The sequence below is a fragment of the Pristis pectinata genome, chromosome 13 (genome assembly GCF_009764475.1).
Source record: "Pristis pectinata isolate sPriPec2 chromosome 13, sPriPec2.1.pri, whole genome shotgun sequence".
Classification (NCBI taxonomy): Eukaryota; Metazoa; Chordata; class Chondrichthyes; order Rhinopristiformes; family Pristidae; genus Pristis; species Pristis pectinata.
In genome coordinates, this window is record NC_067417.1 from 3,571,859 (window position 1) to 3,597,959 (window position 26,101).

Here is a 26,101-nt window from a genome sequence, read left to right on the forward strand (position 1 = left end):
ATAAACTTCCATCAGGTCTCCCTTCAGCCTCTGACACTCCAGGGAAAACAACCCAAGTTTGTTCAACCTCTCCTTATAGCTCATATCCTCTAATCCAGGCAGCATCCTGGTGAACCTCTTCTGCACCCTCCCCACAGTCTCCACATCCTTCCTGCAATGGGGTGACCAGAACTGCACACAATACTTCAAGTGTGGTCTGACTAAAGTTTTATACAGCTGCAACATGACTTCCCAGTTTTATACTCAATGGTCCGACCAATGAAGGCAAACATGCCACACACGTTCTTTACCACCCCATCTACTTGTGTTGCCACTTTCAGGGAGCTATGGACTTGGACCCCAACATCCCTTTGCACATCAATGCTTTTAAGGGTCCTGCCATTTACTGTATACTTTCCCCTTACATTTGACATGTCAAAGTGCAACACCTCACATTTGCACGGATTAAGCTCCATCTTCATCCGGATGTTCAATGATTCACACCCCAAGGTCAAAGGCAGCAAATGCATCTTCAGGTCCCATAACCTACACACAGTCTCACACACACACACACACACACACACGCACACGCACACACACTTCAACTCACCCTATCTCCACCACTCACCCACCATCAACCTCCAGCAACCAGGCACTAGTCCAGTGTCCACAGGCATCACCTCACCCTCACCACCGCTGCCAGACACACACACTCACAGCTTCCACACACTGCCAGATGTTCAACTGTGATAACCCCAGTGTCTGTGACACACACTGCCACACTTCTCTCTCCCTTGCAGAACAAGATGGGTGCACGATTAGAGACTGATGTCCCCTCTCGTCCTCACCCCCTGCCACTGCTGGTGTTGAGTATTACTAGGTGCTGCTAGTAGTGATGTGTTGGAAGTGAAGAAGGTGAGAAGACCCTCACTCCTATTCCTCCTCACATTCCTCCTTCCCCTTTGACTTCAGGCAATGGGGTGGAGTACACGCTGTCTGTATCAATGGTGCTGAGGAGGAGATGGTCGAGAGCTTCAAGTTCCTAGGTGTAAATATCACCAACAATTTGTCCTGGTCCAGCCACGTTGACACTACAACCAAGAAAACACACCAATGCTTCTATTTCCTCAGAAGGCTAAGGAAATTCGACAAGTCCTCGATGACTCTTCCAATTTTTACAGATGCACCATAGAAAGCATCCTATCCAGATGCATCACGGCTTGGTGTGGCAACTGCTCTGCCCATGACCGCAAGAAACTGCAGAGAGTTGTCAACGCAGCCCAGTCCATCAAGCAAACCAGCCTCCCCTCCATGGACTCCATCTACACCTCCCGCTGCCTCGGGAAAACAGTCAACGTAATCAAGGACCCCTCCCACCCTGGTCATTCTCTCTTCTCCCCCCTCCCACAGGGCAGAAGATACAAAAGCCTGAGAGCATGTACCACTAGGCTCAAGGACAGCTTCTATCCCACTGCTATCCGACTCTTGAACGGACCTACTGTATGATAAAGATGAACTTTTAAACTCTCGAACTACCTTGTTGTGGCCCTGGCACTTTACCTGTCTGCCTGCACTGCACCTTCTCTGTAACTGTAATGCTTTATTCTGTATCGTTTTTCCTTTTGTAGTTCCTTGACGTGCTTATGTATGGAATGATCTGCCTGGATGGCACGCAAACAAAAGCTTTTCACTGTATGTATACATGTGACAATAATAAACCAATACCAATTACTCAAGTTACACATTACAGATAACGTTTGCCAACATGTTGCCCCACTAGCCCCTCAGCACCACTTACCCTCCTCCCCCATTTCACCTCAGCAGCGGCGGAACAGTAAGAAGACGGTGACGATCCACTCACCGTCACGTGGTTTCACACTTGCATCCACCAGCTCAGACACTGACACTGTGTGGAACTTAGAGGACAGCATTGAGGCTGGGTCTGCACACGACGAGACACTAGGCGTGGGGGGAGGGCAGCACTGGCGCTAGCTCACCACAGGGCGAGGTTGCACATGACTTCTCCGCAGAGGACTCAGACGAGGACTACGATGCCCCAGGCTACAGGTGGGTGCACGCACTGAAAAGCCCGCTGCTTGGGAGGTCTGCCAGAAGCCTGGTGACGAGAGGGGTCGATGGAATTGTCCGGGCTCAGTGTTTTTAAGCCGTTACACACGGCGTGGTGTAATTTCAAAGGCAGAACCTACTTGAACATATTAACTTGATGGAGGTGTACTCTCGGCCACAGTCCTTCCTGTAGTGACAGCGCAGCCAGTTGAGAAGACACAGGCCATTTCCACATTGCCGCTCGTCCTTCTTGCAGGGAAGTATGTTTTGTTCATCTGATTAAACCAGAGGAGGTGGACATCAGTTACATAGCAAGGCATGGAACAGGGAACTCTTGAGCAATACATGTCTGACAGATGTGGAAACTTCTCTCCCAGCTATCTCCATTGCACAGAATACCAGTGGACCGGATGCATCCCCATTCCATAGAACCCCAACAGGACCAAACCCCTTCCCATTTAAGCCCCATTTGCATAGGATCCCAATGGAACCACTCCCTTCCCATATATCCCCTCTACATAGAATCACGGACCAAACCCCTTCCCATTTACCGTCTTTGCAAAAGAATCCCAGTGGAACCACCCCCTTCCCATTTACCATCTTTGCGAAAGAATCCCAGTGGAACCACCCCCTTCCCATTTACCGTGTTTGTAAAAGAATCCCAGTGGAACCAACCCCCTTCCCATTCACTTCCATTGCACATAATTCCAATAGACCAAATCCCTTCTCATTGATTTCCATTGTACATCGATCTGGGCCAAATGCAATCCACTGCGTGAAATTATTTTTTTAATATGAACAAACCTTACATTCACGTTTTTGAAAAGTCACTCAGCGTCACGTCACCTGAGATATTTTATTTATTTAGATATAGCTATTGGCACTGGTGATCTGAAAACCAGACTGAACTCGATGCATTAGTCCAAGTTTACTTTAAACTTGCTCCACACCCAATCCTACTGGTCCACTTAAGCTGCTCTACCTCACGTTGAGCCATTGCGTGTGGGGTCCAGAAGATAACCCAAGGTAGCTGGGGTTGAAGTGGGGCATCTGAAAGCAAACACATGGAGATGGGGAAGGCAGGGGAACGAGGATATCGGAAGGAAGCACTAAAGCAAGGAGGTTGTTGGTTCCCTTTGTTGGATTAGGGTCCAGACTATTGTTTTTATTGTGCTTTTCCTCGTAGTTTTAGCTTTCTTTACAATCTTATATGTTCCAATAGACCATAAGACAAAGGGGCAGAAGTCGGCCATTCGGCCCATCAAGTCTGCTCCGCCATTCTATCATGAGCTGACCCACTCTCCCATTTAGCCCCACTCCCCCACCTTCTCACCATAACCTTTGATGCCCTGGCTACTCAGATACCTATCAATCTCTGCCTTAAATACACTCAATGACTTTGCCTCCACAGCCGCCCGTGGCAACAAATTCCACAGATTCACCACTCTCTGGCTAAAGAAATTTCTCCGCATCTCTGTTCTGAATGGGCGCCCTTCAATCCTGAAGTCGTGCCCTCTTGTACTAGACTCCCCTACCATGGAAAATAACTTTGCCACATTTACTCCTTTTAACATTCGAAATGTTTCTATGAGGTGCCCCCTCATTCTTCTGAACTCCAAGGAGTACAGCCCAAGAGCCAGCAAACGTTCCTCATATGTTAACCCTCTCATTCTTGGAATCATTCCAGTGAATCTTCTCTGAACCCTTTCCAATGTTGGCACATCTTTTCATAAATAAATCTTCTATAACCACCTGTTTGTCTGTAAACTTTTAGTTGCTTGCAGTACATTTGGTTCTATACTTCTGTAATTTCTTTGTCCGCAAAGCTGAAGTGTGATTCAGTCAGTACCTGCTAAACAGGTTTCTTATCAAAACTGGTCCAGACTGGTTTGCAGTAAAAAAGGGAAGCATGTGCTCTGGTCCCTCTGTTATAGTCCAGTTACTTCTCGTAACTGTTGCATTGCTGGCTGTCTGACCCTGCCTGACCTGTACTATGATGAACACCTAATAAAGCAGCTGTGATCATAAGATTTTCACCTCATTCTTGACTTCTGAAGAACCTTCTGGTCAACATTATCTTCAGATCTAATACCTTGTTCTACTATCCAATGAGATGATGCCTGATTTGAAACCAAGGAATTAATGTGTGGCTGCAGGGTAAGAGAATGCACCCACACAAGATGGATAGATGGAAAACATTCTTACTGGTTGCATCATGGCTTGGTATGGGAACTCCAGGAGTGCAAGAGGCTACAAAGAGTGGTGGACTCAGCCAGTTCCATCATGGGTACTGCTCTCTTCACCATCGAGGACATCTACAAGAGGCGATGCCTCAGGAGAAATACTTGTGGAAAAAAATGGCATGTGAAGCATGGATGCCAACACAGGTCAGATGGGCTGAAGGGCCTGGTTCTGCCCTGCACCTGCTTTCCGTACACTTTGCAATTTCTTGCTTTTGTTTCTGACTTGGGGGATTTATATATTGGCTACTGAACCAGGATTTAAACAAAAAACTTCTCTCTGCAACAGACAGGATCTTGCATACCCAAAGGTTCTCTGAAATGGTGGCAGTTATCTGAAATGGTGGCAGAAATAGGACAATTATTTTATTGTTCATTTTAAATACAAAGTTGATAGATTATTATTGACCAAAAGGTACTTGGGGAAATAGTGGCAAGGAATTAAAGCATTGATAAGATATCTTTATTAGTCACATGTACATCGAAACACACAGTGAAATGCATCTTTTGCGTAGAGTGTTCTGGGGGCACCCACAAGTGTCACCATGCTTCCGGCGCCAACATAGCATGTCCACAACTTCCTAACCCATATGTCTTTGGAATGTGGGAGGAAACTGGAGCACCCGGAGGAAACCCACGCAGACACAGGGAGAACATACAAACTCCTTACAAACAGTGGCCGGAATTGAATCCGGGTCACTGGCGCTGCAATAGTGTTACGCTAACTGTTACACTACTGTGCCGAGCCATGATGTTGTGGAAAAGGTGGAACACATTGAGGGCCTCCTCTCATTTCTAAGTAAAGGTTTTGGCCACATTAGGAGGCTTTTCCCCAATTTTAATTCCAACTTTGAACAAAAAGCTGGTTTTTATGCCCAACAAAATGGGATTAGTGTAAATGAATGTTTGATGATCAGAGCTAAAGGCCTGGTTCAATGCTCATAACTCAAAACTCATTGATGTGATGTGGGAACCCCTGGTCTTTTGCTCTAAACCTTTTTCATTAATTGTACTTTAAGTGCCACAGATGATGTGGTGGGATGCACACTTGCACTGTCCTGATCAATGGTCCTGGACCTCTGGATCCACAAGCCTCCATGTATTTTGCGTGGTATAATCTTATTCTTTTGTTGATTTCTGTTAACTTGCAACACAGAGAGAGCCAGAGTAGAAATGTTAAATACTGGGAGGGCATAGCTTTAAGGTGAGAGGTGGAAAGTTTAAGGGAGATGTGTGAGGCAGGTATTTTTTAATATATATACACAGAGAGTGGTAGGTGCCAGAACACACTGCCAGGGGTAGTGGTGGAAAGCAGCCTTAATAGCAATGTCCAAGAGGCATTTGGACAGACACATGAACAGGTTGAGAACAGGCAGATAGGATTAGTCTCGATTGGCATCATGGTCAGCACAGAGATTGTGAGCAGAAGGGCCTGTTTCTGTGCTGTACTGTTCAATGTTCCATATTTTAATTGATAAGCCAAAAGACCAAATGGTCATTGTCACATATGTGGGCTCTTGCAATGCACGAGCTGGCTGCCCCAATGTCACACTGAAGCGACGACACTTCTTTGGCTGTGAAGTGTGCTGGGGTGCCCAGAAGCCACAAAAGGTATATGGGAAAGTAAACACACCATGAACGAGCAGCGTAGTGGTACAGCACTAAGAGCTGCTACCTCACAGCTCCAACAACCTGGGTTCAATCCTGACCTCCAGTGCTCTCTGTGTGGTGTATGCACGTTCTCCCCGTTTCTTCACGGGTTCCCCCAGGTGCTCTGGTTTCCTCCCAGATCCCAAAGGTGAAAAACATGATGATGCTGGAGGAACTCAGCAGGCCAGGCAGCAGCTGTGGAGAAAAGCAGGTGGTCAATGTTTCAGGTCAGGACCCTTCTTCAGGACTGAAGAAGGGTCCTGACCCGGCTAAGTTCCCCCAGCATCTGTAGTCCTTTGTTTCTCAGATGCCAAAGATGCGCAGGTTGGTAGGTTAATTGGCCACTGTGAATAGTTCCTAGTGTGTAGGTGGGTGGTAAGAGAGAGTTGTTGGGAATATATTAACAGAATAGGTTTCAGGAAAATAAGCAAGGGAATACGGTGGATGGGATTGATCTGAGAGCCAGCATAGATTCGATGGGCCAAATGACCTCCTTCTATGTTGTTAGGAAATGTGGGAATTAATTACTTCTTTTAAATTTCTGATAGCCCACACAAGCAGTCAAGGGTTCTCAGTAAATGTGACTGTGACAGAGGATAATCAAATATGAACCACTGGAAGATGCACCAGAAGTGTCCCAGACTCATTGTTGCAGGTCCCAATCAACTTATTTCTTCCTGCCTCTCAACTCCCTCCTTCACTCTTGCCACCCTCCTCCTGCCTCCACCTTTTTTTTTTGTCTGCCTTCATTTATCATCTACTCTCAAGGACGTCTTCAAGAGGTGGTGGCTCAAAAAGGCAGCATCCATCACTAAGGAGCCTCACCATCCGGGACATGTCCTCTTCTCGTTACTACCATCAGGGAGGAGTTACAGGAGCCTGAAGACCCACACTCAATGATTCAGGAACAGCTTCTTCCCCTCCACCATCAGATTTCTAAACGGTCCATGAACCCACGAACACCACCTCGTTATTCCTCTTTTGCACTATTTATTTTTGGGACTTATAGTCATTTTTCCATCTTTATGTCTTGCACTGTCCTGCTGCCGCAAAACAACACATTTCACAACATATGTCAGTGATAATAAACCTGATTCTGATACCTGCTACTGTCCCAACTCCACCCCCCCACCCCTACCTGGTTCGCGCTACCCACCACCCCCCTCAATCCACAATCACTTCCGGCCTCCAACTCACCTCTCCCCTTCTCCTCTTTATACTGACTATCTCCCCTCTCCACTCTCAGTCCTGATGCAGGGTTTCAACCCAAAATGTCAACAATTGGTAATTGATATTTTATTGTCACATGTACCGAGGCACAGTGAAAAACTTTGTTTTGCATGCCATCCATACAGATCATTTCAGTCCACAAGTACATCAAGATAGCACCAGGGAAAATCAGTTCCTTGTCTCCCACAGATGCTGCTCGACCTGCTGAGTTCCTCCAGCAGATTGTGTGATGCTCCACCCTTTTACCTTTGGTCCTGTCCCTTCCCACTTTCATCCCTGACAACTCTGATGCCCTCTGTCACTTCTACCCTTTCCAATTCCCTGGTCCCAACTGGCTTGATTTCACCATGGACATACAGTACACAAGAACAGATGAAAATAGGAACCATCTGTTTCCTCAAAGCCTGCCTTGCCATTCAATGTGATCATGGCCTCAACTCTTCTTCCCTGCAGATCTCCACAGTCCTGAATTCCCCAATCTTTCTAAACTTTATCTACCTCCTCTGAGATGGCATATTTCCATTTTAGTCATGAGGAGAGACAGGATAGGTTGAGTTTGTATCCCATGGAATGCAGGATGCTGGGGGGGGGGGGGGGTGGCGGGGAGCTGACAGGTTATGAGGGGTGTAGATGGTAAGCAGACGTATACAAAACCAGAAGGTATAGGTTTAAGGTTAGGGGTTGGAGGTTTAAAGGGGATGTGTAGAAGATGATTTTTCAGCCAGAGGATGGGTGGAATCTGGAACACACTGCCTGAGGGGATGGCAGAGGCAGAGACTCTCAGAGCAACTCTCAGTAGTGTGGAGGAACAGAGGGATCTTGGGGTCCATGTCCATAGATCCCTCAAGGTTGCCACGTAGGTTGATAGGGTTGTTAAGAAGGCGTATGGTGTGTTGGCCTTCATTAGTCGGGGTATTGAGTTCAAGAGCCACGAGGTGATGTTGCAGCTCTATAGAACTCTGGTCAGACCACACTTGGAGTATTGTGTTCAGTTCTGGTCGCCTGATTATAGGAAGGATGTGGAAGCTTTAGAGAGGGTGCAGAGGAGATTTACCAGGATGCTGCCTGGATTGGAGAGCATGTCTTATGAGGATAGGTTGAGTGAGCTAGGGCTTATTTCTTTTCGGAGAAGGAGGATGAGAGGTGACCTGATAGAGGTGTACAAGATGATAAGAGGCATAGATCGAGTGGACAGAGACTTTTTCCCAGTGCAACAATGGCTAACATGAGGGGACATAATTTTAAGGTGATTGGAGGAAGGTATAAGGGGGATGCCAAGTTTTTTTTTACACAGAGGGTGGTGGGTGCGTGGAATGCACTGTTGGCAGAGGTTGTGGGGACAGATACATTAGGGACATTTAAGACACTGTTAGATATGACACATGAACGATAGAAAAATAGGGGGCTATGTGGGAGGGAAGGGTTAGATAGATCTTAGACCAGAATAAAATGTTGGCACAACATTGTGGGCCAAAGGGCCTGTTCTGTGCTGTAGTGTTCTATGTTCTATGTTCTAACATATGAGAAGTACCTGGATGAGCATTTGAATCATAGAAAAATACAACACAGAAACAGGCCCTCTTGTCCCACCTTGTCCATGCTGAGCATGATGCCTACCTATGCTAACCCCATTTGCCCCCATTAGGACTATACCCCTCCCGGCCTTTCCAATCCAAGTATCTGTCCAAATACCTTCTGAATATTGTAAGTGTATCTGCCTCCAGCACCTCCTCTGGCAGCTTGTTCCAGATAACGACCGCTCTCTGTGTAACAAACTTACCCCTCAGATCTCCTTGGAATTTTTCTCCTCTCACCTTAAACCTGTGCCCTCTATTTCTGGACTCCCCTGCCCTGGGAAAAAGACTATCTATTCTATCTATTCCCCTTAATTTTATAAACCTAATTAAGGTCACCTCTCAGCCTCCCACATTCCAGTGAGAACAAACCCAGCCTGTCCAATCTCTCCGTATGACTACAGCCCTCCATTCTGGACAACACCCTGGTGAGTCTCTCCTGCACTCTCTCTATTGCTGCCACATCCTTCCTGTAGTGTGGTAACCGGAACTGTACACAATACTCAAAGTGCCGTCTAACCAATGTTCTGTACAACTTCAATGTGACGTCCCAACTCTAATACTCAATGTCTCAACTACCAAATGTCTTCTCACTACCCTATCCACCTACGTAACCACTTTTAAGGAGCCAATGGACTGAAACCCCAAGGTTTCTCTGTATATCAATGGTCCCAGATCCCACCCCTGTCCCACCCCCCATTTACTCTAAATATTCTACCAGAATTTGACTTCACCAAGGCAGAGAAGGCAACAGACCCAGTGCTGGTACGTGGGATTAGAATAGACCAGTACTGGATGCTCACTATAGACGCAGTGGGCCCAAGTGTCTGTTTCTACATATCTCCAGTGATCTGGCCTCCATAAACCGCCAGTGTAGAGAATTCTAGAGATTCATTGTTTTCTGTGAGAAGACGCACCTTAGTTTTAAATGTCTGCTCCCTTATCTTGTTACCATGTCCTTTTGTTAGAGACTCCATAGTGTATCACATGCTCATTATCTCAGTGGTTCCACAGGTATTTAGTTTGCAGAGATAGTTTGAAGCCCAGAAGATAACTTCAACCCATAGCTGGAGATAGTGGAGAGCTACAGTTTGGCACAAGCTCCAAAGAGCAAGAAGTTGGAAAGAAACGGTGTTTTACTCCAAGTAACTCAATGATGGGGCAATTCCAAGTGCAGATGCAGCAAAAGCAGGTAAAACAGTAAACTATGCAGAGACTACACGATAGTGAGAAATTGCACAGTTGACAAGGAACTTCCCAGGACCTGTATACATAGCGAGCCAGATCCAAAACCATATTCATCACCTGATTATATACAGCTGGATGAGGATGATCCCTTCAATCAATGCACTTAGACTGCATTAGAGTCAGAGTTGTACAGCATGGAAACAGGCCCTTTGGACCAACTTTTCCACACCCACCAACTTGCCTATCTAACCTAGTCCCATTTGCCTGTGTTTGGCCCATATCCCTCTAAACCTTTTCTATCCATGTACCTGTCCAAATGTCTTTTAAGTGTTGTTATTGTACCTGCCTCTACCACTTCCTCTGGCAGCTTGTTCCACACACCCACCACCCTCTGTGTGAAAAACTTGCCCCTTGGGTCCCTTTTAAATCTTTCCCTTCTCACCTTAAATCTACACCCTGTAGGTCTGGGCTCCCTATCCTGGGGTGAAAACTTCAGCTATTCACCTTATCTATGCCCCTTATGATGGAATAAATCTCTATAAGGTCACTCCTCGTCTTCTATGCTCCAGGAAAAACAGTCCCAGCCTATCCAGCCCTTCCTGATGAACCAAGCCCTCCAGTCTCAGCAACATCCTCATATATCTTTTATGCACCCTCTCCAGTTGACTTGTATATAACTGGCCTGACAGAATCAGGTCCTCAGAGGATCCTGGACCCTCCTGTTCACCAGGATCTTCTCATTGCCATCGGTTAGCACAGAGAATAGTCTTTGCATCTCGCAGGAAGCATTAAGTGACTTCACCACTGCACAGTAAAACTGAAATAGTCCAAGTGGGCCATGGTAAGCAGTGATGGTGTACCTTGATCTGATGGGTTGAGACCTCCCAAACCTCAGTGATATTATCAAAGCCAGATGACATCGCAGAGTTTTGTCTGACATATTAGTGTCCCAAAATCTTGCCTGATCGAGCTATGGCCTCAACTTCGTTAGAGCAAGGATAGAACTAGACTGATTTGCACAGAGAGTGCTTGATTAATGCAAACACAGTCTGGGTGGTGAACCTTTCTGGGATATGACAAAGTGGACAAGGAGCTATACGGCCCACCTCTGCTTCACTTCCCTCTATCCTGCTCCTCGTGGAGAACGCTAAAGGAGGAGGTGCCATCATCAGCCACGATGCAGATGACGGGCTGGAATGTTCCACTGCTTTTGCTTCGTATACTCTCAACAACAGTCAGTGAAACTATGCCCTAATTAAGGAAGAAGTTCCATCAGTTCATACTGTTCCCATTTCTGATCAGACACTATTGGCATTCCTGGATCCTGGAATTTCAATCCCAAGATGCAAAGCTGGAGGGTGGATGGGAAGGCACAATATGATTATCACTCAGTGAGGCAGCACTTGGTAACTGATACCTTGTCTGGATTACTGTGGAAAATCATCTGATATTAGGATTGAAAGTTTGATTTTCACACTGCAACTTCTGGGCGAGAGTGGCTCAGGCATCTCAGCAAGAAGTTGTATTGAAACAAGTCTGTTGGGGTGGAACTGCCTGGGCAAGTATCCAAGTGAAAATTTACAGCCATTCTTCAATTGCAGGTTTGAATTACCAATTGATTGAGTAAGGATGTCTAAAATGGGAACACTGATGACTCATTCCAAGTCCTCTCAAGAAAAGGACTATAGACAGGTTATATCCCAAACGCACTGGAATTATGGAGACACTGCAGACACTAGAATCTAGAGCAACACACAAAAAGATGGTGGAACTCAATGGGTCAGACAGTCGATGTTCGGGTCGAGACCCTCCATCAGGACTGGAAAGAAAGAAGGGAGATAGCCGGCATAAACAGGTGGGCGGGGGTGTGAAGGGGTGGAGCAAGGGCTGGCAGGTGATCGGTGGATCCAGGTGAGGGGGGTGATAGGCAGATGGAGGAGGGGGGAGTGGGAATGATGAGAGAAACTGAGAGGTGACAGGCAGAAGTGACAAAGGGCTGAAGAAGATGGAATCTGATAGGAGAGGACAGGTGGACCATGGAATAAAGGGAAGGAGGTGGGGAGTGGGGGAACGAGTGGGTGGTGGGCAGATAGAGAGGGTGGGGGAGGGGAAAGAGAGGGGGTGATGGGGGCTGGTGGGAAAAGGGAAAAAAAGGGACAGAGGGGAGCGGTTACCAGATGTTCGAGAAATCAATGTTCATGCTGTCGGGTTGGAGACTACCGAGGCTGGAATATGAGACGCTGTTCCTAATCTGCGTCTAGTCTCAACCTGGCAGTAGAGGAGGCCGTGGACAGACACGTCAGTGTGGGAATGGGAAGTGGAGTTAAAATGGCTGGCCACCGGGAGATCCTGGCTGGTACAGCAGACGGAGCGGAGGTGCTCGACCAAGTGACACCCACCCACCCCCACACCCCGCGCTCCCCCCCCCCCCCCAACCTGCGTCAGGTCTCACTGATGTAGAGGAGGCTGCACCAGGAGCGCCGGATCACGACCCTGTTGTGTGTAGGGTGAACATTAATAAAGAATTGGAGGAAGTTGTGTCCACGTTACAATTTGCCAGAAATACACATCGATGCCATTTAATTATAACCCAACGGTTCCGAGAAAATCCATGATTTCTGTCAAATCGGCAATTATCGTTTGCATGCGTCCATCAACACACACTTAAACTAGATTGAGATCAGACATCTGGTACTCGTACATCAGCTGAAAGTACTGTTGAAGAGTTGATTTGCATGGTATCCCAGCACTAGAATTAATATCTGACAATGAAGCACGGCGTACTTTGTATTCATTTGGGAATTTCATTCCATCTAATGGCATCAAACATCTACTGATTCCTCTGTATCACGGTGCTTCCAATAGGGCAGGAGAGACATCTGTACGTTTGTTAAAAGAAGCCTTGAAGTAATAAATGTTTCAAGATTATTGTAAATCAATCATCAATTGGCTGACTCCTTGTTCAAATGCTGCATGTTTCTACGCTCTGCCGCCACTGGTTCTGATCTGGCAGACCTGTGGTGCGTCACCACCCTCACACGCATTTGGTCTTGGAACAGCCTAATTTAGACAGACAAGTGGAAAGGCAGTGACTGAAGCAAAGGGTAAGGTTTCCAATACCAGAAGACATGCATTTAAGGTGAGAGGGGGTAGGTTCAAAACAGGCGTGAAGGGGTACGTTTTTTTACTGAGAGAGTGATGGATGCCTGGAATGTGCTGCCTGATGGGGTGGTGGAGGCAAACTCATTGGGGGCTTTTAAGAGGGGCTTGGATGGGCACATGAATGAGAGGAAAATGGAGGGATCTGGGCATTCTGTAGGTAGGAGGGATTAGCTATGTCGGCACAACATTGTGGGCTGAAGGGCCTGTTCTGTGCTGTACTGTTCTATATTCTATGTTTCTAGGAAGAGAGTAGCAACTTTGAATCAGTGAGAGATCAGAGTCAGGACAAAGATGAGACTCAGCAATGGGACTTCAGTGAAGCAGTCTCAACTCTGAAGAAGTATTTACTTCATATTGGAAATCATGCCAGAGACATCCATGTAAATCTGATCTGCCTGTGATAAAGGAGCAATATAGGACGATGAATCCATTCCTGACGTCAATCACTGATGTATAGTCACAGTCCAGCAGTGAGTCGAGTGAAGAGGTTGCAAGTTCACTAGTTTCAATGTCAAAATACGACATCAGATGCAACTACTCCACTAGTCACAGAGTCATAGTGTACTACAGCACAGAAACAGGCCCTTTGGCCCATCTAGTCCATGCCACCTACCAAGTCCTATCTACCTGCACCCTGACCTTATCCCTCCAAACCCCTCCCATCCATGCACCTATCCAAACCTCTCCTAAATGTTACATCTGAACCCACATCCACCACTTCCGCTGACAGCTCGTTCCATGCTCGCACCACCCTCTGAGTGAAGAAGTTTCCCCTCAGATTCCCCTTAAATATTTCATCTTACACCCTAAACCTATGGCCTTTAGCTCTAGTCTCACCCAGCCTGAGGGGGAAAAAGCCTGCATGCAGTTACCCTGTCTATACCCCTCATAATTTTGTATATCTCTATAAGATCTCCCCTCATTCTCCTGCGCTCCAGGGAATAAAGTCCTAACCTATTCGACCTTTCCCTGTAACTCAGGTCCTCAAGTCCCGGAAACATCCTTGTAAATTTTCTCTGCACTATTTCAAGCTTATTGAGATCTTTCCTGTAGGTAGGTGACCAGAACTGCACACAATACTCCATATTCGGCCTCACCAACGTCTTGTACTCAATGCCCTGTTTTATGAAGGCCAAAGTGCCAAAAGCTCTCTTTACAACCCTACCTGTGATGCCACTTTCAAGGAACTATTCCCAGGTCCTTTTGTTCTACCGCACACAGAGCCCTACCATTCACTGTGTAAGTCTTACCCTGGTTTGACCTCCCAAAGTGCATCACCTCACACTTATCTGCATTAAATTCCATCTGCCATTTTTCAGCCCATTTTCCTAGCTGGTCAAGATCACGCTGCAAACTTTGATAGCCTTCCTCGCTGTCCACTACGCTCCTGATCTTGGTGTCATCTGCAAATCTGCTGATCCAGTTTACCACATTATCATCTAAATCATTAATATAGATGATAAACAACAACGGACCCAGCACTGATCCCTGTGGCACAGCCTAGATACAGGCCTCCAGTCAGAGAGACAACCATCTACTACCGCTCTCTGGCTTCTCCCGCTAAGCCAACGTTGAATCCAATTGACTACTTAATCCTGAATACCCAGTGACTTAACCTTCTGGACCAACCTCCCATGTGGGACTTTGTCAAAGGCCTTGCTAATCATCAACCTTCACCTCGAAAAACTCTACAAGATTGGTTAGATATGACCTATCACATCCAAAGCCATGTTGGCTATCCCTAATCAGGCCCTGTCAATCCAAATACAGATGTATTCTGTCCCTTTGAATACCTTCCAATACTTTATCCATGACTGACGCCAGGCTCACTGGCCTACCCTTAGAGTCTTTCTTAAACAATGGAACAACATTAGCTATCCTCCAGTTCTCGGGCACCTCACCCATGGCTAAGGACATTTTAAATATCTCTGCCAGGACACCTGCAATTTCTGCACTAGCCTCCCACAAGGTCTGAGGGGACACCCTGTCAGGCCCTGGGGATTTATCCACCTTCCTTTGCCTCAAGACAGTCAGCACCTCCTCCTCCGTAATCCAGATATGGTCCATAATCTCGCTACTCTTTTGCCTCAGTTCTACAGTCTCTGTGTCTGTCTCCAGAGTAAATACAGATGCAAAAAATTCACTTAAGATCTCCCCCATCCTTTTTGGCTCCACACTGATCTCCAAAAGGACCAATTCTGTCCCTTGCTACCTCTTTGCTCTTAATATAGCTAAGAAACCCTTGGGATACTCTTTCACCTTGTCTGCCAGAGCAACCTCATGTCCTCTTTTAAGCCTTCCTGATTTCTCTCTTAAATGTTCTCTTGCATTTCTTATACTCAAGTGCCTCATTTGATCCTAACTGCCTACACCTGATATGCGCCTCCTTTTTCTTTACCAGGGCCTCAATATCCCTTGATAACCAAGGTTCCCTAAACCTGTTAGCCTTGCCTTTTATTCTAACAGGAACATACAGATACTGCACTCTCAATATTTCTCTTTTGAATGCCTCCCACTTACCAAGCACCTCTTTGCCGGAAAACAGCCTATCCCAATCCACGCCTGCCAGATCCCTTCTGACGTGATCAAAACTGGCCTTTCTCCAGTTTAGAATCTCAACCCGAGGACCAGACATATATCGAACATAGAACATTACAGCACAGTACAGGCCCTTCGGCCCACGGTGTTGTGCTGACATTTTATCCTGCTCTAAGATCTATCTAACCCTTCCCTCCCACATAGCCCTCCATTTTTCTATCATTCATGTGGCAATCTAAGAGTCTCTTAAATGTCCCTAATGTATCTGTCCCCACAACCTCTGCCGGCAGTGCGTTCCACGCACCCACCACTCTCTGTGTAAAAAAACTTACCCCTGACATCCCCCTTATACCTTCCTCTGATCACCTTAAAATTATGTCCCCTTGTATTAGCTATTATTGCCCTGGGAAAAAGTCTCTGACTGCCCACTTGATCTATGCCTCTTATCATCTTGTACACCTCTATCAAGTCACCTCTCATCCCCCTTCTCTCCAAAGAGAAAAGCCCGAGCTCGCTCAACCTATACTCATAAGACATGCTCTCCAATCCAGGCAACATCCTGGTAAATCTCCTCTGCACCCTCTCTGAAGCTTCCACATCCTTCCAATAATGAGGCGACCAGAACTAAACTCAATACTATGTGGGTGGTCTAACCAGAGCTCTATAGAGCTGCAACATCACCTTGCGGCTCTTGAACTCAATACCCCGACTGATGAAGGCCAACACACCATATGCCTTCTTAACAACCCTAATGACCTGCGAGGCAACCTTGAGGGATCTATGGACGTGGACCCCAATATCCCTCTGTTCTTCCACACTGCTGAGAGTCCTGCCATTAACCTTGTATTCTGCCTTCAAATTCGATCTTCCAAAGTGAATCACGTTACACTTTTCCGGGTTGAACTCCATCTGCCACTTCTCAGCCCAGGTCTGCATTCTATCAATGTCCTGTTGTAACCTACAGCAACCTGCTACACTATCCACAACACTACTAACCTTTGTGTCATGCCAGACCTATCCTTCTCCATAATTATCTTGAAACTAATGGAATTATGATCACTAGATCATAATTCCACTAATTCCACTAAGGAGGTCAAGGCAACTAAGGAAGACAGTCAAGCTACAATGACTGAGATTAACTGTGAAGAGCATTTACAAAGAGGGAAAGACGTGTGGTGTATTTGCATAGGTGAACAAGTCATGGGATCAGAAAACACAGTGACTGCATCACATTATACAATTCAATTATCCTTGTTCCAAAGCCCCACGTTCCATGGTTATTACAGCAAATTGAACTTAAAAACTTCAACGGTATCCAAGGTTTACAACAGGAACCTCAGCTGACTATTTTCCCTCCCAATCTGAATGCAGCTGTGGTACAAACACATACTGAATTACTCAAAGTCAATCGGTTGTTTTCTGGAGAGCTGCCTGGTCACCTGCAGGGGTCTTGTATGTAAATCCAAGGCTTATTGGCTAATAAGGAAAGATCTGTGTTCTCATTTCAGTCTGAGTCTTGCTGACTGCAGCCAGTAGTTCTGTGAACATGAGAAATAGAAGCAGTAATAAGCCACAGAGCCCCTCCCCTAGCATTCAGAGAGATCATGGCTGATCTCTTACTCAGCACTTCTCTGCACTAACCTCCACATCACACAGGTTCCTTCATCCCTAAAGATCTATCGATCTTGAATATACTCAGTGACCTAATTATCACAGCCCTCGGATGGAGAATTCACAAGATCCATCACCCACTGGATGAAGAACTGTCTCCTCACCTCTGAAATGGCTGACCCCTGATCTTTGCACTGTGGCCTCTGGTTCCAAACAACCAAGCCAGGGTCAAAGGCAAACCCTCTCTCCCAGGGATAAGTCTGATGAACCTTCACTGCACTCCTGCTGGTATATACTTGTTTAGGTAGGGACAACAAACTGTACACAACGTTCCAAATACAGTCTCCCACAGACGCTGCTCGACCCGCTGAGTTCCTCCAGCAGATTGCTTGTTGCTCCAGATTCCAGCATCTGCAGTCTCTGGCGTCTCCACAGCCTCACTGGGGCTCTGTATAATTGGAGTAAGTCTCTACTCTAATACTCAAGTCCTTTTGAAATAAAGGCCAACATACCTTTTGCTTTCCTAATATTTTGCTACACCCTCACGTTATACCCACATCACAGCGAAGTTACTGGGACTGGAGGGCTTGGGTTATTGGGCTGGGGCTTCTTTCCCTGGAGCAGAGGAGACTGAGGGGTGACCTTATAGAGATTTATAAAATCATGAGGGGCATAGATAGGGTGGATGGTCACGGTCTTTTCCCCAGGGTAGGGGAGTCTACAACTAGGGGGCATAGCTTTAAGGTGAGAGGGGAAAGATTTAAAGAGGAACTGATGGGCAAGTTTTTCATCCAGAGGGTGATGGGTGTGTGGAACGAGCTGCCAGAGGAGGTGGTAGAGGTGCGTACAATTACAACATTCAAAAGGCATTTGGACAGGTTCGTGGAGAGGAAAGGTTTAGAGAGATACGGGCCAAATGCGGGCAAATGGGACTAGCTCAGGTAGACAATTTGGTTGGCATGGATGAGTTGGGCTGAAGGGCCTGTTGCCATGCTACGTATCTCTATGTCAACTTAGAGTGACACCCAGGCCCTTCAGAACACCAACACCTTTCACCATTTAAAAAAACACCTTTAATTTTTCCCAGCAGGGTGGATGACCTCACACTCTTCCACATTATATTCCATCCGTCACGTCCCTGCGCATTCACTTAACTAAGAGCAAGAAGGGAGCACTTTCCCACTTACAGGAACTGAGGAATAATTTCATAGGAAAGATTGCAGTGCACAGTACTGCACATTGGGCGGTACGGTAGTGTAGCGGTTAGCATAACGCTGTTACAGCGCCAGCAATCGGGGTTCAATTTCTGCTGCTGGCTGTAAGGAGTTTGTACATTCTCCCCGTGACTGCGTGGGTTTCCTCCGGGTGCTCTGGTTTCCTCTCACATTCCAAAGACGTACGGGTTAGTAGGTTAACGTGGGTGTAATTGGGCGGTGCGGGCTTGTTGGGCCGGAAGGGCCTGTTACCGTGCTGTATAAATAAACTTTTGAAGTTTTAAAATTACAATTGAGTTTGCAGAACCACAGGGAGGACAGTTGGGGGGGGGGTGGATTTGTGGAGGATATTGAAAAGGGGGGGCCTATTCCACACAAGAGGGAAGTGGAGGTTGGGCGGAGGAATTGGAGTCAGGGAGCCCAGCTCCCCACCTTATAGAGTCACAGAGTCAGAGTTATTCGCACGGAATAGGCCCTTCGACCCAACAGGTCCAAACTGACCAAGATGTCTATCTGAGCGAGTCCCATTTGTCTGTGTTTATCCCAAATCCCCCTAAACCGTTCCTATCCCTGTACCTGTCCAAATGTCTTTCAAACGTTGTAATTGTACCCGCCTCTACCGCTTCCTCTGGCAGCTCGTTCCACACACCCACCACCCTCTGTGTGGAAAAAGTTGCCCCTCAGGTCCCCCTCATCTCAAACCCATGCCCTCTAGTTTTTCACTCCCCTACCTTGGGGAAAAGACTGTGGCCATCCACCTTATCTATGCTCCTCATGATTTTATAAACCCCTCAGCCTCCTCCGTTCTAGGGAAAAAAGCCTCAGCCTATCCAGCCTCTCCTTGTAACTCGGGCCCTCCAGTCCCGGTAACATCCTTGTGAATCTCCTCTGTGCACTCTCCAGCTTAATGACATCTTGATGACAAATGATACCCATGCATTGTGGAACAATCAGAACTGTATTGTTGTTATACATTAAATAATGGAATGGCTCTATTTGATACACAGGTGGTTTAAATGGTGGATATTTAAAACAACAAACTGCTGGAGGAATTCAGCGGGTTGAGCAGCATCTATGGGAGGAAAAGAACCGCGGTCATTTCAGATCAAGACCTGCATCAGGACCTTGACTCAAAACTTTGAAAATTCCATTCTCTCCACAGGTCCTGCTTGACCCGCTGAGTTCCTCCAGCAGGTTGCTTTTTCCTCCAGATTCCAGCATCTCCAGTCTTAAGCGCTTTAATATTTAATGCAGTTGGGGCATTGGTATCTTGACCTGGTCACTACCCTCTATACCCCATCCTCAAGCCTTGCCAACTTTTGTAAAGCTCCTGAATGCTGGTGTTGTGCAACTTCCTATTGCTTGACTTCCTCATGTTTAGTCCCATCACTGTGAGCAATTTTGGGCCCTGTATCTAAGGAAAGATGTGCTGCCCCTGGAGACGGTCTAGAGAAGGTTCACAAGAAAGATTCCAGGAATGAAGGGCTTAATGTACGAGGAGCAAATGTTTGATGTCTCTGGGTCCAGAGGAGGTTGAAGAATGGAAGGCTTCACATAGGAGGAGCGTTTGATGTCTCTGGGCCTGTACTCGGGAGTTCAGAAGGATGAGGGGGGATCTCACTGAAACCTACCGGATACTGAAAGGCCTGGATAGAGTGGATGTGGAGAGGATGTTTCCAGTAGTGGGAGAGTCTAGGATCTGTGGGCACAGTCTCAGAATAGAGGGACGTCCCATTAAAACTGAGATGAGGAGGGATTTCTTCAGCCAGAGGGTGGCGAATCTGTGGGATTTGCTGCCACGGAGGGCAGCGGAGGCCAAGTCATTGGGTGTGTTTAAGGCAGAGATTCTTGATTGGTAAGGGGGTTAAGTGGTACGGGGAGAACGGGTTGAAAACAAAATCAGCCATGATTGAATGGCGGAACAGACTGAATGGAATGGGCTGAATGGCCTTTCTGCTCCAAGATCATGGTCATATGACCACCCCCATCTCTAACCCAGCAACAAGGGAGGAACTTTCTGTTGTTTGCCAGTGCTGAGCAAATGTGCAAACATGGGTAGCAACTCATATTCACCACCTACACACTCGATTCCAGAGGAGTCATTCTAACGAAACGTGTGAAGACGCAGTCAACAAACAGCCAGTGATCTCACTCCGTGAGGCCACACAAAGCTGAATCCCTCCCCCCCCAGTAGAAATTAGTCACATCAACGAGTCACTCACAGAGGTTGGAGTAATTTCCTCCCAGGCCAACCCGAATGGAGCTCCCAAGGATGAGAGGAAGGCAAAACAGACTGGCTAGAAAATTTAAAAAAAACAAGAATCACAACTTGAGGAAAGAGAAACATCTCTTACCAAAGTACCGCCGACACTGGAAATCTCAGCCAAGGACGGCGAGAGAAGGAAGTTCTCAGCAGATCAGGCAGCACATTGAGGTGGGGGTGGGAAATTGTTGATAAGTTTGATATGGAAGAGCTTTGGCTAAATGGTTAGAATGATAAATTGGTTTATTATTGTCACATGGACCGAGGTACAGTGAAAAACCTTGTTTTGCATGCCATCCATACAGATCATTTCACCACATCAGTGCACTGAGGTACTACAAGGGAAAACAATAACAGAATGCAGAATAAAGTGTTACAGTTACAGGGAAAGTGCAGTGCAGGCAGACAATAAGGTGCAAGGGCCACGACGAGGTAGATTGTGAGGTAAAGGTGGGGGGGATTCAAATCCCAGTCCAGAGACTGAGTATGAAACTTAGGCTTTCACTCTGGTGCAGAGGGAGTGCTGCACTGTGACAGCTGTCACCTTTCAGATGAGACATTAAGATGATACACTGTCTGCTCTCTGGGATGGAGGTGGAGATATATTTTATTCCCCAACAAGTGGGCACACATGGGAAGATCTCAAATGTAGAATAATCCAAAAATTTAAAAAAAAAGCATGATTTACATAGAGCAATAAAAATCAAACTGCTGGAGGAACTCAGCGGGTCAGGTGGCATCTGTGGAGGGAAGTCCCACCCCACCAGGTTCAAGAACAGCTACTTCCTTTCAACCATTCGGTTCTTGAAACAACCAGCAAAATCCTAATCACTACAGTATAGCAACACTATGATCACTTTGCACTAAAATGGACTTTTTTTTGTTCTAATTGTGTTCTTTCTTGTAAAAATTGTGTATAATTTATGTTTAATTTAGGTTTCTCTTGTGAATGCTGCTTATCTGATGCTGTGTGCCTGTGATGCTGCTGCAAGTAAGTTTTTCATTGCACCTGTGCAAATGTGTACTTGTGCATGTGACAATAAACTCGATTTGACTTGAAATGGACAATTGATGTTTCGGTTTTTTTGTGCCAGAGTCCAGCACCTGCAGTCCCTTGTGTCTCCATGATTTGCATAGAACTTTCCCGTGGCTGTAATCTGAGCCAAATGGTAGGGCACTGAGGAGTGCGGAGGAACAAAGGGATCTGGGAGTTCAGATACATAATTCCCTGAAAGTAGAGTCACAGGTAGACAGGGTTGTAAAAAAAGGCTTCTGGCATCCTGGCATTTATAAATCAAAGTATTGAGTATAGGAGTTGGAATATTTTGGTGAGGTTGTATAAGTCATTGGTGAGACCAAATTTGGAATATTATGTGCAGTTCTGGTCACCGAACTACAGGAAGGATGTCAGTAAGATTGTAAGAGTGCAGAGGAGATTTACTAGAATGTTGCTGAGTCTTCAGGAGTTGAGTTACAGGGAAAGATTGAGCATGTTAGGACTTTATTCCTTGGAGCGGAGAAGAATGAGGGGAGATATGATAGAGGTTTACAAAATGATGAGGGGTATAGACAGAGTTAATGCAAGTAGGCTCTTTCCACCTAGATTAGGAGAGATAAGTACGAGAGGACATGGCTTTAGGGTGAAGGGGGAAAGGTTTAGGGGGAACATTAGGGGGAACTTCTTCACTCAAAGAGTGGTGGGAATGTGGAACAGGCTGCCATCTGACGTGGTAAATGTGGGCTCGCTCTTAACTTTTAAGAGTAAATTAGATAGACACATGGACGAGCGAGGTCTAGAGAGGTATGGGCTGGGGGCAGGTAAATGGGACTAGCAGAATAGCCAAATGGCCTGTTTTCTGTGCTGTAGTTTTCTATGGTTCTAAATGTTTTGGAGCCAAACAAGTACTTTGAAAGTGGAATTACTATTGTAACAATGGAAAGCGTACAGGAAGCTCCCACAAACAGCAGTGAAATAGCCATGGAATGAGTTGCTTTTTTGGGTCCATTACCCTTGGGAGAATTGCCCTGTTCCTTCACACCCACTCAAGATGGCAGATGGATGTTACTTTACTTAATAAAACAAAACAGCAGAGGAAAGAAGGCCAGTCAACTTGACCTTTAATTGAGCTCAGGATTTGCCGTTATGCAATTAGCTTCCATCCATCAGGAAGCCCCAGCAATTAAACACTGGGCTACACATTGCTGCATTTCAGGAACACAATGGTCTATCGCTTGGTTTAATCCTGTCTTTGTAAAAATACTCAGGAGCACTACTTTAGTAACTCCGCTGTTACATTCTTGATGTTTCTTCAAATTCTGGTGCAAAGACTCACACTCTGGAGTTTTCAGCACAAGTGCATTCATTCTAATGGTTTACATCCCAACAGAACACATTAAAGCAGAGAATTCATCTTTGAACACATGCATCCCACCTCTTGTTGCTAGAAACACTTTGGCAGTAATTGCAGGAGCAATATGACCTGCGTGTGTTGTTTTTTGGTGAGGAGAGATGTTATATAATCCTATTCATATAATTAAGGCTCGGAAGGACTCCTACCAATTGGTAGACAAATATTAAACTCTGAAAGAAAGACTTGAATTTCATGTTCCCTCAGCACGTGTCAAACTACTTTACAACCCATGAAGTACTTTTGTGAACTGGACTCACTGTTGTGATGTCAGACACATGGCAGCCCATTTATGTACAGCAAGATCCCACGACACCAATGTTAACTGGGGATACATGTTGGCCAGGACGATGGGGAGACCACCCTCTCTCAGGAACATGGTATCTCAGGGTCTTCTACATTCACCCGACAAGTCATAGAGAGAAGGCATGGGGACAGTTCTGAGGAGAGACTGGGTCTGTTCTCCCTGCAGCAGAGAAGGTTAAGAGGGTACATTACTGAGGTATATAAAGTTGAGGGGTGTAGATAGGGTAGACAGCAGGAAACTCTTCCCCATATCAGAGGTAGATAAAACTAGAGGACATAGATTTAGGGGATGGGAGAGGAGATACAGAGGAGATCTGAGGGGGACCTTCTTCACCCAGAGAGTGCTGAGTACCTGGAATGCACTGTGTGTGAGCGCGGTGCAAGGTGGGTCACTGACAGCATTTAAGAAGTGTCTGGATGAGCACTTGAATCACATAGAGGGCTGTGGACCAAGTTCTGGGCAATGGGGCTAAAACAGAAGGCTGCCCACTGGTGGGAGTGAATGAGTTGGGCTGAATGGCCTGTTTCCATGCTGTATAATTCTACGAGGCCCTTCAGCCAACTTGATTTGTGCCAGCCATCAACCACCCATTTACACTAATCTCGCATTAACCCTATTTTATTCTCCCCACATTCCCATCAGCTTCCTCCCCACCCCCAGATTCTACCACTCACCTACACATTGGGAGCAACTAACAGTGACCAATTAATCTACCAACCCCCATGTTGTTGGGACGTGGGAGGAAATCGGAGCACCCGGGGGAAACTCATACACTCAGGGAGAACGTGCAAACTCCACACAGACAGCACCGGAGGTCAGGATCGAACCCGGGTCTCCGGCACTGTGAGGCAGCGACTCTACCCACTGCTCCACTGTGTGCCAACAGGGCTATAGCGATGTCTTGTCCAAGATACGGCTCCTTTGCCAAAGCAGTGATCCTTCCCCCACAAATCACTCTCCTCTCAAACCAAACCAATCCCAGAGAACAAAAGCCCTTGAAAAACAAACCAGCTGTCTGGGTGCTGAGAGTGAACAGTCTGATCAAAACCCCCAGAGATATCTGAATGCCATTCATTGTCTGAGTTTATCCTTTGCGCCTTTTTAGAGCAATGGAGGTTTTTGGAAAAGAAATAATTGAAACCATTTCATTTTGACAGACTTCGAGGGATGACCTGGGAACTTTTGAGCATTTATTTCAGCGTAAGAATTTATATTTTAATTGCATTATGTAAATATAGAGTAGGGAGCAGCGTTGGCACTAACTACCAGTGCAGTGAACTGCACAAGGTATCACAGAGAGTTGATCTGGGTCAGGGTAGAACAATCCCTTTAAATCCCGTTCAAAAGCAAAGACGCGGCCAGTCTCCTGTGATCGATGGAGACAGACCCTCGAAACTTCACCGCCGAGTGAAACCTTGCGGACAACTTGAAGCCCCCCCCAAGTGACAAAAATAATTAGGGGAAGGGGATTTGACATTCTGATGGAAGAGACAATTCACGCCAGCACACACCCAACACTCATCGCTGCTCCCGGGACCAAACTGCAAACAATCCGGACCCCAAAACGTCGACTATTCCTCTCCCCCCACAGATGCTGCTCGACCCGCTGAGTTCCTTCAGCAGATTGTTTCATGCCTAAAGCAATCCGAATTTAACCTGATTTTACACCTCAAAAATAATGCATTTAAGAAACCGGGAGGAAAACTAAAACCCTTTCACAAAAAAAAATGAAATAAAAATAATTAAAACCACGTCATAGTTTTATTTTTGAAATTGGTGGACGTTAGTTATCTTTGTTAACCCCTCTTAAACATTAGAGGGGCAAGGTCTAATATTACATTGGGAATTCCGAGTTAAGGGCGGGGTGAAGTTTGGGGAAGATGAATTTGTTGCTGATTAATCTAGAAAATGAGGAATATTTTTGTTGCCTTACCTGAGTATAGGTAACTGATAATCTCCATGCGCCGGTCTCAACCCATCAAACTGCATATGCCGGCGAAATAACTACTTAGGTGAATGTTCCTTTGTCCCTGCCCCTCCCCTAATGGTGGGCGACTCGGATGCCAGCCGGAGCAGAGATGGTGGGAGTTTTATTTTTTATATATATATATAAAAGGGCCTTTTATCCTTCCGATACTCGGCTGGACCAGGTTGCCATTGCTTGTAATCTCCCTCTCTGCGTCTCGCTGTCAAAAGATTCCCCACTGCTAACCGCCGCTGCAAATGCACGAATAATCTGTATCTCCAACACACTGCACGACCTATCTGATCGCCCTCCCCCCTGCTCTCCCTCCGGTAAAATGCAAGCAATGGATTACTTCGAAGAGATAGCTGCGCCACTATCCAAAAACTAATGACAATACATCCCAGCAAGCTTGGTGTGTTGGGAGGAAGGGTGGTCCCTTGTCCTCCTGTTCAACGTGTAGTATGAAAGGGATCCCGGGCAAGAATTTGTGCAGCCACGTTTAAAATATCTCCATGTGACTTTATTATCTGAACATCTGGTTATATGTAAGCGACTTGCCAACTTCTAGATTTTAAAGGGCCACCCTTTCCTTTTCAAGAGGTAAAATCTCTTCTGAAAATCTTAATTTGTTTTTTCAATTACAAAAATATTAATTATAGAATAAAATTAAAAGTTAGCCCAATGCCATTAGACATCTTTAAAAA

At 46.2% G+C, this 26,101-nt stretch overlaps 1 protein-coding gene across 4 annotated transcripts in view; it reads right to left on the reverse strand.

Moving 5' to 3' along the window:
- bean1 (brain expressed, associated with NEDD4, 1) overlaps positions 1-25,680 on the reverse strand; it is a 102,458-nt gene extending 76,778 nt beyond the window's left edge. The window contains exons 1-3 of one of the 4 annotated variants that reach the window (XM_052028204.1): positions 25,365-25,680; positions 20,676-20,750; positions 2,187-2,321 (exon numbers count right to left, since the gene is read on the reverse strand). In XM_052028204.1, the coding sequence (XP_051884164.1) occupies positions 2,187-2,321; positions 20,676-20,750; positions 25,365-25,392 (238 nt within the window). In that variant the 5' untranslated portion in view covers positions 25,393-25,680. The other 3 variants (XM_052028205.1, XM_052028207.1, XM_052028206.1) reach the window with 3 other exon arrangements.
- Between the last annotated feature and the right edge of the window lie 421 nt (positions 25,681-26,101).